At 40.2% G+C, this 12,158-nt stretch overlaps 1 protein-coding gene across 2 annotated transcripts in view; it reads left to right on the top strand.

Moving 5' to 3' along the window:
- b3glctb (beta 3-glucosyltransferase b) overlaps positions 1-12,158 on the top strand; it is a 94,646-nt gene that overhangs the window by 74,083 nt on the left and 8,405 nt on the right. For both annotated transcript variants that reach the window (XR_011977643.1, XM_072659381.1), the window contains exons 11-12: positions 272-385; positions 9,543-9,642. Coding sequence is in view for 1 of the 2 variants with exons in the window: in XM_072659381.1 (XP_072515482.1) it covers positions 272-385; positions 9,543-9,642 (214 nt within the window). In the remaining variant the exon portion in view is untranslated. The remainder of the gene's footprint in view (positions 1-271; positions 386-9,542; positions 9,643-12,158) is intronic.

The raw sequence follows: 12,158 nt of genomic DNA, 5'->3' as shown, positions 1-12,158 counted from the left end.
ATTTGTCCTTGGGTTGTGGTATTGGTGCCTTTTTTATCCTTATGCTGGTGTGTGTGAATGCTTTATTAGAACCTTGCATTTCTTTGCCATTAGCCAGTTGTCAGCTGAATTTGGCATGATGTGTTTGTGAGTTTGGCTTGCATATGCATTTGAATTGATTATCACATTGCAAAGCTGTCTTAATTCTACTGTAGAGCCTCTAATTCTACCTTAATCCCATTTTCACATTAATGCATAATCATTGGCCTTCTGTCTGTTGCACTTTTTTCAGTGCCAGTTGTAAAGAAGACATGGGCGAAGGACGCTGCCCTGCTGGAGTATTACAGTGACATCGCTGACTCAGCAGTCCCCACCGTTGACCTGAGAGTGCCCAACACTGAGAGAGGTCAGTTACATGCTCTTGTATTTATTTTAGTCACTCCAGCGACACAACACACTTTCTTTGAGTTAGCCTTGCTATCTAATCTCTAAAGCCCCAACTAACCTAAGCCAGTGATTGCTTTCTAATTATGGAAATACTGAAAGTTTCCCAGAGTCTTCCAACATCAATCTTCGGTCTTCTGTGAATCTGATTGATTATTATTTCATTATTTTATTTATTTACTTAGTCACTAATCAGGGACTCCTGTGTGTTACTGTTTTGCTATCCGATGTTTCCCAGAGGAGCATAGGTTATCCTTCTAACTGTTGGTCCCGTCTTGCTTTTTCCTTAAAGAGTTCTTTATTCTTGGCTTGCTCCTTTGGAGCTTATAGCCAAGGCTTTGTGACAATGGCAGTAGTAAAGGCACTTTGTAAGTATAAAGCAGGCTCTGTGAATATGTGTGTATATACAGTGCTGTATGAAAGATGACTGATTAGGAGAAAATGTGACTCCTTACAACCATTGCAAGACCTGGGAGACCACCAAAACTACCTCATCTGTACTCTCGCTTCACATCTGAAAGAATCCACAGGTGTTTCGGTCCGTTTTTTCCCTGGAAGATAACATTTCAACACTGTGGGTCTAAACGAATGGGGATCTAAACAAGGAGCTCCTGCTGGGTGAAAGCAAACAAAGCCTCACAGTCCACACCTCAACTTTCATTTGGGATTATTTTGGTGGTGAGAAGTAGAAAATGCTCCAGCATCCCAGACTAAACCTTGGAGGTGTGGAAAATCTCCTTGCGGATATCAGTAAAATGGACATGCAAAGAATGGAGGCTGTAACAGGGTGGACACACTGAATACTGAAACATCTGATATTGTAGTGAGTTGTTGAGACCATGGACATTTGTTAAATGTTCATTAAAACCTTAAAACCACTGACAGGTGAAGTGAATAACACTGATTATCTGTTCACAGTGGCACATGTTAAGGGGTGGGATATATTATGCAAGTGAACAGTCTGTTCTTGAAGGTGATGTGTTGGCAGCAGGAAAAATGGGCAAGCGTGAGGATGTGAGGAACTTTCACAAGAGCCAAATTGTGATGGCTAAACAACTGGGTCAGAACATCTCTAAAACATCAAGCAGGTCTTGTGGGGTGTTCTCAGTATACTGTCATCATTACCTACCAAAAGTTTTCCAAAAATGGACAATCGGTGAATTGACAACACAGTCCATGGAGGTCCCACCTCTCCACATACAGGTCTGCTGGGTCTTGGCTCCAGATACCTCTGGACACCTTGCCTCGACAGGTCTCTTTTTTGGTGGGACAAGGGAAACCTAGACAGTATTAGGCATGTGGGTTTATTGTTATGGCTGATCGGTGTATGTTGTGCTTGTACCTTATGTCTGTTTTAACTGGAAATTAAATGCATGATGGGTACTGTTCTCCAGCAGAGGTTCCCCCCATTCAATTTAAATTGGACAGTCCTAAAATTTGCCAAAGCTTGCATAAAGCTTGCCTAGGCTTGCATAGGCTTGCATAAGCTTGAACCTCCCCATTCCCAAGGCTGATGTCACTTGTAGGGCTGATGTCATACAGATAGGGTAGTCGTAGGGTTCTGATTGAGTGCTATAGCAGGCTAGTTAAGAGTGCCATTAGAAAATTCAGACCACACCCACACAGTTCTCATAAACTTTTCTGGATGTGTAAAATACCACCCAGTTCTTCTATAATACCAACAAAAATATTTTACAGCGATTTTTGTAGGACATTGTATTGCCTTGCTTCAGTAGAAGAATAGCTGATGTCATTCATATGCATACAACTGTCCGAGATCAGTATCACCTTTTTGTGGGGGCAGCCCTTGGCATATGTGTGCATCTGATTTGCTTATCCTCTTTGAAAGGGAAACATTTGAATGACTCCAATATTGGCTTTTGTCTTTGCCAGGTCTGCTGTGCCACTCAATGTTTTTTATGCAGCCCAGAGTCACATCGAGCTGTCTAAAAGCTTGAAGAGTGGTTCTGATCACTATGTGCACTGTGTGATTACCGTGTACTTGGTAGAGAGTGCTTAATTTGTAAATAATCTACCAGCAGGTAGAGACACGTGTTTATGCATTCCACGTCCCACCAGTGTTTACACATGCCAGTGACAGACGGGCCGCTGTGTTTCAATTGATTGCTTTCGAGTGTAGCCATAACTTTATAAATGAGCCCTTTTTTTGTTGTTAATGTGAAACTGACGCCTGCCCACTACGATGGTCCACTTGTCTTGATAGAGAGAATTAAATAAATGAGTGAGTTTTAAATACAAAAAAATAAATCAAAGACAAAAGCTACCCTGTCCTCCAGCCTGGGAAAATCCTTCTTCCTCAGCCGTCAGAGCTCAGTGTGGGCTGACAGCTGAGTCAGGCCCGGATAAGCTAAAGGCCTGAAGGTTGGATCTTCTCTGTGAAGACAAGGGCCTCTGTGGAGAGCCCTGAATTTACTTGCTATACTCTCTGTCTGCCTCTCTGTCTGTCTGCCTGTCTGTCTCTCTTTCTCTTTGTTTGTTATGTATCTCTTTAAATCTCTTTCTTTCGATCAGTGTTTTTCCACTCTCATTCTTTAACATATTTAAACATATGGACATTTGATTTTGAAGTGAGAGATGAGGGTGATATAACTAAACACATACTGAAAAACTGAAGAAATGTAATCAGTGTAAAGTGTAATTAATAGAAATGGAATTTTCTTCTGGGAAAGTTTTAACCCCCTACTTAAAATGCCCAAAATTAGAATCAGGTGCACCACATAAGCTGCAGATAATTAGAACATCATTAGAGGGGATTATGGTCAAGACGGTCTTTTTTTTAAACTCAGACAGTTTTGTTTAGTTTGCTCTTGATTGGTAAAGTAAGTGTTATTACCATGGCATGATCCAAAGAACTTTATGGGGCCTTCTGAAAGAAGGTTATAGATGCATTAGAGTCTGGGAAGGGATGTTAAAATATCTCAGAATAATGAGCCGTTCCACTGCAACAACTGCCAAGATGGCTAGGTCAGACCATCCGAGTATCTAACAATCCTAAAAGTCCTCTTTACAGGACCTACAGGTAGCTCTTGCCGCAGTTGATGTAAAAGTATGGCGTCTACGATCAGAAGGAGACACGTTTCATTTTCTTGGGAGGTGTCCAAGGAGGTAGCCTCTGTTGTAAAAGCTAGGAAATACCAGATAAAGGGTGTCCATCTCTCAGTGTAGCTATAATGAAGACTAAATGGCCATACATTAAAATGTGTATATGATCACATGATCACAAGAGAGTGTATTTCTTTGCCCTATGGTGTATGTGTATGTATGAATGTGTTCATGCCTGACTGTAATTGTGAACTATAAAATATGAAATTTCAAAAACTTTTGATTGATGAGTATGTGTATTTGTGTTATACTGAAAAACTGATTCATTTATTTGAATGAAAAATGCTAAAGAGAAATGTGACTCTGGGAGTGTTAGTAATATTTCAATGAGCATGTTTGATTGACAGCTCTGATTGACAAACGTAACTAGCGAGTAAAGAGGACAGGCCAGAAATTGGGCACATGTTCCCACATGTACCTGTGAGGCTGTACACCCTGCTGTAGCCATCATTCACTAAAACATTATCCTGCTTTTATGCAGGATATTTTTTCTTTTATGGCCTTAATGTTGGGGGGGGGGTCATAACAAGCGCACAGAGGCAAGACTTAGTGAGAAGCCAGCCGGGTAGAAAGAAGCCAGTCAGAGAATATTCATACATTTGCACATCACCGCTGCCACCTGTGGGAGCATAAACATTTGGATGGTCACTGCCCACCGCTACATAATAGACCTCTGACATTATGGCATTATTCTTTTTTCAGCGCTGTGCGGTTATGCCCATATTTAGAACAAAAAAAAATGGATGGCATGTACAGAAATTGCTGCTGTTGCAAATTCTGGTAATCAAAAATGTTCCCGAAGCTGATGAGTCATGTCAATGTTTTGTAGATTATTACAAAATTCCTTTGAATTATGAGACTGTTAAAGAGTTGAAATATGAATATTGCTACATGTAAGCAAATTTGCTGCGCACTACATTGCCAACATTAGACTGACAGCCTCTTAAAAACATGCACGGTAGTCAAGTGGAATTAGCAAGTTCAATTTGAGTAGCAGTTGTTGACCACACTGGTCCATCAAAATAACCAGCATGACCGAACTAGTCAACCAACTTGGTAAGGCTGGTCATACTGATACAAATTCTAATGAAAACATATGCTGTGCTGGTCAAGAGCTAAGCTGCTTAACCAGCAGGTTTCCCAGCTTAAGGTGTGTTTTCACTTGGATGACCAGCTTTTCAACCACCTTGGCCATCAAGGAACAATCAAGATCATCTGAAACCAGCTACCAGCAGAAGCTGACGTTGAGCTGGATTTTTCAGCAGGAAAGTAATGTTGGCAACGATGCAGTTATCTGTTCTTCGTCTGATACTCACTGAAACACCATAGAACTCTCCCATTTTAGCTTGCTTTGACAACCCTACAAGTTGACCTGCGCTCAGGCTAGGGCTGGGTTGTTGACATGGACGTAATCCTGCCCATGTCAATTATTTTGTTTTTAATATATTTTGTATTATGTTAATATAGAAATCCAATTCCAAAAAAGTTGGGACGCGGTGTAAAATTTTAATAAATATAAACAGAATGCAATGATTTGCAGATCTCGTACACACATATTTTATTCACAACAGAACACATATCAGATGTTGAATTTGAGACATTTTCACATTCAAAAAATTAACTAATTTAGAACTTGATGACAGCAATGCATCTCAAAAGAGTTGGGACAGGGCCATGTCTATTGTGTAGCATCTATAAACCGGATTCCAAAAAAGTTGGGACACTAAACAAATTGTGAATAAAAACTGAATGCAATGATGTGGAGATGGCAAATGTCAATATTGTATTCATAATAGAACATAGATGACAGATCAAAAGTTTAATCTGAGTAAATGTAACATTTTAAAGGAGAAATATGTTGATTCAAAATTTCATGACGTCAACAAATCCCAAAAAAGTTGGGACAAGGCCATTTTTACCACTGTGTGGCATCCCCCCTTCTTCTTACAACACTCAACAGACGTCTGGGTACAGAGGAGACCAGTTTCTCAAGTTTAGAAATAGGAATGCTCTCCCATTCATTTCTAATACAGGCCTCTAACTGTTCAATTGTCTTGGGCCTTCTTTGTCGCACCTTCCTCTTTATGATGCGCCAAATGTTCTCTATAGGTGAAAGATCTGGACTACAGGCTGGCCATTTCAGTACCCGGATCCTTCTCCTACGTAGCCATGATGTTGTGATTGCTGCAGAATGTGGTCTGGCATTATCTTGTTGAAATACAGGGTCTTACCATCCACTCTTCTTTTAACAACAGCCTGTAAACATCTGGAAAGACCAATTGCTGGAGTTTTGGGAGAGTTGTCCTATTCTTGTCTGGTGTATGATTCTAGTTGCTCAACAGTCCTGGGTCTTCTTTGCTGGATTTTTTGTTTCATAAAGCACCAACCAATTTCTGTTGGTGAAAATTCTGGTCTGCAGGCAGGCCAGTTTAGGACCTGGACTCTGAAAGAGAGCATATTGCTGCTGTCCAATGAAGATGTATAATTTTTGTCAGTTTTCAGTGTTCTCCATGTTTTGAGCCCTGTAGCTGCTCTGTGCACTGTGTTTACATTGACTTCCAGTCAAAGTGTAGATCATTTTGGCTTTCTCCTGTAAAGTCGCCATTTTGGAGATTCTCATTGGACTGTGTTGATATGTCATTCTAAAATCTCTGTATACTGCTCAGCATACTGCCTGTCCAGATGTGTAAGCCACCCACACCATAGGCACTACTGCAACCCCATATCATCAGAGATGCAGGCTTTTGAACTGTGAGCTGATAACAAGCTGGATTGTCCCCTCTCCTCTTCAGTCCGCAAGACACGGCGTCCGTGGCCCAAAAAGAATTTCACAATTTGATTCATCTGACTACAGAACAGATTTTTCCAATTTGCCTCAGTCCATTTTAAATGAGCTTTGGCCCAGAGAAGACGGTGGTGTTTCTGGATCATGTTGACATATGGCTTCTTCTATGCATGATGCAGCCAAGTTCATAGACAATGATTTCTGGAAGCCCATGCAGTGACTTCCGGTATAGAATAATTTTTTGAATGGAGTGTCGCCTGAGGGCCCGAAGATTATGAGAATCCAGTATTGACCGTCTGCCTTGTCCTGCCTTGTTACGTACAGAGATTTCTGTAGATTCTCTAGATCTTTTGATGATATTATGTACTGTAGATGGTGGGATATCCAAAGGCTTCACAATTTTACAGAGGATCATTTTTCTGTATTTGTTCCACAATTGTTAGATGCATTTTTTCTTTGCTTCTGAGAAACTGTCTAAAATGCTCTTTTTATACCCAGTCATATGAGGTACTTGCAAATTGCTCCTCCAGCTGTTTTTTTATTACTATCACTTTCTTTTCCAGGCTTTTGTTGCCCCTGTCCCAACTTTTTGGAGAGGCACCGCTGCCATCAAGTTCTAAATGAGTTATTATTTTTCCTGAATTGTAAAATGTCTCACTTTCAACATCTCATATGTGTTTGGGTTTGGGCATTTGGGTTGTAATTCTGTTAATACTTTCCCTGCTGTGTCCCTGCCGTAATGTCCCTTTAACCCTCTGGAGTCTAGGAACTCACCGATGGGTCAAATCCAAATTTCCGCAGTTAAGAGGCTATAAAGATGGGTCAAGATACTCATCTCTTCCTCTCACTATGTCTAACTGGTGGGTTAGTGTGTTCGTTATCTGCCTCTCATCTGTAATTGCTGTAATTGAATCCGTCTGTTTTGTGTGAAACTGACCAATTGGAAACTCTTCTTTTGCCTCTCACTGTTTAAACACTAAATTATTTCTAACCTTCAGGTAAACCCTTTTTAAGGTTTAGGTCAGGTTATCGCTTCACAATGTGCTCTAAGTCAATGGGGTCTCATTGTAGAAAGAGTTAGGATTGTTCTGAACATTTTGATAAAAGACAGGTGGGTATTATCTAGTGCTAGTGCCTGAAAGTGGGTTTCACCTCTTTTTATATTTTTGAGTTCATTCTTAAAGAACAATGACAAACCACAAAGTGACACGACTGCTATAGCCCACTGCACTTTAGTGTAGCTTTCTGACATTTAACTAGTGCTCCGTACTTGATGGCAATAAGCTCCCTTTGAGCTTCAAGTGCAGCTCAGCTTGACCCACCATCCTTTAAGATTCACATACGACAAGCATAAAGGCTTTTTTCTGTCCTGGCACTGAAGGGGTGGAACGAACTTCCCCTGGGTGTCCACACTCGCTGTCAAACGCAGACTGAAGACCCACGTCTTCCAAGATTATTTAGGCAAAGTGTAGTGCATGTTGAGTATCATGATCTCTATACTGATTTTTGTATGTAGAAGTGTCTTTGGATCCTAGTCTATACAAAGGCTAAGGGTATTTTCTGAGTAAACGGTGAAGCGCTTTTGTAAATCGCTCTGGATAAGAGTGTCTGCTAAATGCCTTTAATGCATATGATGCTTGTATGTAGCCAATATTAGTATTAGAAAGAGGAATAATGTACACAGAACAAAACCTATAGGGCTATTAACATATTTATTTTATGTACCATAGAGCGTGATAGAGGTGATTTTTTGAAAACCCCATTAATTTCTGCCATTGTCAGTCCAACTTAGACCCAGAGTGCAAATTATAGGCATAACACGGATGGAAATGGAAAATCCTCATCCGTCATAAATCGAGGCAAAGTTACAGACGCAGAAGAACTGAATGTTTAACCACATGGGGGTGCACAAGCCAGATTTGGACAAGCAAAATTGTTATTTATCTGCATCAACACAAACAAGTTGTTCAGTTTACTCACTTGTTGCATAAGATAAAGCTTACTTTGCATGCAGGGAACACATGAAAGGCTATGACAGACCTTTAAAGAGACTCTGCGAGCCAAAACAAACCACTTCAGCCTCATGGCAGAGACTCACAGCAGTAAAATGTCCTAAATACTGTTGATTTTGTTGTAAAGCTTGCTAGCATTCATAGCTGTGGAAACCACATTATGCAAGAACTGGACAGGGAGCATAACTGACTTTCACTGCACTGCCGTGAATACAAATCACACTGTGATCCCCCCCTGATGCTCAGCTGTAAAAGTGCATTTGTTGACAAGCTAAGCGATACAGAACCACAGCTGAAGTCTTTCTTGATTTTGTGAGAGGTCTTGTGCATCTCCACTGAAGTTACATCGAGCAATAGCAGTGTTTCCGGCCCGAAGTAGCAATGACAGACACACTATTCTCCCTGTTACAGTCAGAGGAGCATCATTATAGACATACCTATTTGTCTGTGTAATAATCTTCACACTTATGAAATGCTGACTTTATAAAACATGTGTTTTTATACACGTTGGCCTTTTATGAGCTTTCTCCAATGCTGATAATCTATCTATATAAAAATAAAAACAACCCTAGTGTGTCTGTGTGTGCGTGTGTGTGTGTGTGTGTATTTGCATGGTAAAGGAAAGCAGAGTGCTGAAGAGAGCTAGACACACTGACTCTGTGTTGTGTGAGCAACCATTTTAGCATTCCCTCCCCACCCAAAAAGAACAGCTTTAGAAAATGACTGACAAGCTACCAAACCCCATCACTGCTTCACCCAGACCCCACACTGAAACTGGATTCCTCATTGAGTTCTCTTCCTTTTACCAGTCTTCCTTTCTTTTTTAGAGCACTCCACCTTTAATAATAACAGTGTTGTTAGTGAAATGCTTTCCATCCTCACAGCATGACCTTTTTGCAAAATTAACAAAATTAACACTAGTGGGAGCCAGTATGCCAGTACAAACAGTATTTACTGAATTCTGGATCATCATTAGAAAACCTCTAAAGCCGATGTATCTGCTCCCCTATTAATTAACCTAGCACTTTTGTCACTTTCGATGGCCTTTTACTGTGCCTGCCTTTTACCCCGAGCTATTTCCCTCCCACAGCATTATAATTCATGCTGTTGATATTTCGTTGTCTCCTCATTTGGTACCCAGATGGGACGCCTTAAGTAAAAATTCCAGCTTAGCCTGTGCTTTTTGTTTGGGTCCTCAGGGCACTGCGCAAAGACGTTCGCCATCTTGAGAAGGTTTGCCAGCGGAGGAGTGACCCGGGCGCCGTGGCTGCTCTTAGTGGACGACGACACGTTGATCAGGTACCGCATGATGCTCCAGCAGGTGTAGCAGAAAGAGAAGGCACACATTGTTCAGTGCTCCCCTGAATTCCACAGCATCTATTAACCGAAGCTGGCTTTATGTGAACTTGAAAATCTAGCCCGCCCGCAGAACAGCACTTGCATTGTGTGGAAAGGACAGTCTTTAAACAGTATTGTTATCCGATGTGCAGGCGTCCCTTGGCCGTTCACAGTTTGACGCAATGCATTCCATAGTGGACTGACCTGCGTTTAGTCTGAGACACTGCTGTCTTTTTCGAAATCATGAGTATTGGTTGCTCCCTAACAGCTAACCAGTATAAAAAAGGCTTCAAGGCCTCAGTTGAGCTATTCTTGTCACTTTCCTAGCACTGATCTCTTTAAACTCTACAGGCCTGTAATTGGACTCATCGTTTTTGGCATTGAACAGTCACTGTTCAATAACTTGCAGTTACTGAATAACTGGTTTTAAAACTCAGCAAAAGAGAGGAGCACAAGGGGTCCAGATACAAAAATATCATTACCAAATAAATAATCCCCCTACATGAAGAAATATACACAGGCATGCAAAGGTTTGGGTGCTGCAGGTCATTTTCTGTTGCAACATTCCTTTAAGTAATGGTCGACCAAAGTACAACAAATCTAAAGCTATTTTAAAGCAAGGTTACTTTTTTATTTTCTTTTTTTCCAGAATAAATAAAAAGGCACATTTTTGTGCACCCTGCATGGTCAGAACCTTTGACAGGTATAAACACTCTTGTAAACATTCTTTCTGGCCAGTTAAGAGTCTTCCAGTTCTTGTTTAAGGTTTTTTTTAGCCCATTCGTCCTTGCAAAAGGCTTCTAGTTCTGTTAGATTCTTGGGCCACCTTGCATGCCCTGCTCTTTTGAGGTCTATTCACAGATGTTGTGAAGGTCAGGGGACTGTGATGGTCTTGGCAAACCATTCAGCTTGCACTTCTCAGGACCATTATGGATTTTGAGGTGAAAAGGTGAGGTGTGTTTAGGGTATTTATCCTGTTTTGGAAGCTCTCCTCGCTTCATCTTCAGCTTGTGACGCTTGCTTCTGAAATTTAATTGAAATTGCTGGTATTCAATTGAAAGGCTGAAATCACAAGCCCAAAGCAAAGCAAAGATTCATCCACCTTCTGTTCTGTTTTTAGTTCTTTTCATTACATTCTGCTATTGAATTCATCTGTCCACAGAACTTGTTATTTAAATGCATCAGTCTTATGTAGATGTTTCTTCGAAACTTTCTAATGCTGACTTTTGTAGTAAGGATGCAGGAAAGTGTTTGTAAAAGTAATGACCAATTAACCCCCTTAACGCAGAAAGGCTTATTACACACTAAGCATAATTACAGGGACTTCTGTACAAACTGGTAGGGCTATGCTTTGGTTATAGAAGTTTGTAATAGCAGGGGTTACATTTAGGTTAAATAGGTTAAATATAGTGAATACATAGCAAATACATGTGCATTGTACAATATGCAAAATGTGTTTCCTGCAATAAGTGAATTTATTCACTTATTTTCACTTGGAAAATGAACAAAATATGTCATTTGACTGTGGCTGCTTAAACATTTGCATAAGACTGTATTTGTCCCTCAAGTTGAGTTACACAAAAACATTTATCCACTTAAACTTAAAAAAAAGCCAAACAAATATGCAAATGTGCACATTCAAACTATTTACAGTAAAGCAATCGTCATTCTAGTGTAGCTGCCTTGTTCTTATGTTAATCTAAGGCTACATATGGTTACTGATGATCATGTGATCTTGTAATCATACTCATCTGTTACTCATGTTGAGCTGCAAGCAACACTTGTTACAGTTAGAGTTGAATCACACCGTGTTCATTCTTTCCCCCTTCAGTAAACAATCCAGCATTTTCTGCTTCTACTGGCTCCTTACCAGTGCTAGCTATTGGATTTTTTCCAGTCTCATAAAAGAGCCACAGGTTTTAATTCATTGATTGGAGCGGCAGCTGAGCCTCTTTTGTGCATGTTCATTCTGACCTTGGCCACTGCATTGCTAAACTTTCCACTGGGCATATTTTTTTTTTAGATTTTATGTCATAGAAAAGCAAACAAAAAAGAGCCACCTGGAGGATTTGAACAGTCTTTGTCCAAACAGTGAATTGTTTAAACAATGTCTTCCAATTCACTGCTTATCTCTGGTGCCACCCTTTACCTTTGCTGTTCAAGAAATATCAGTTGGGGCTTTTTTCAGGCAAAACGTTAAGATTGCTTTTGTTCCATGAAAGGAAATTCTTTTATCCTAAATATTAGTCTAGCTCATCAAGTTGTAAAGACTCATATCATATATAGACTCATATATAATTCATATCTTATTATGCAAACAACTAGGTAACACTGATCAACCTGGATCAGCCTGGACTTTTGCACATTGTAATGCATGATTATGATTTGTTTGCTTAATTTTACATACATTATACATTTATATTCATAAACATAAAATGTAGCATGTGCAAAGGTTGTGGGCACATTTGTATTTTTTT

Source organism: Salminus brasiliensis, chromosome 16 (genome assembly GCF_030463535.1).
Source record: "Salminus brasiliensis chromosome 16, fSalBra1.hap2, whole genome shotgun sequence".
NCBI classification, from domain to species: Eukaryota; Metazoa; Chordata; class Actinopteri; order Characiformes; family Bryconidae; genus Salminus; species Salminus brasiliensis.
Note: the sequence above shows the minus strand (reverse complement) of the source record. Positions and strands in the feature narration are given on the sequence as shown.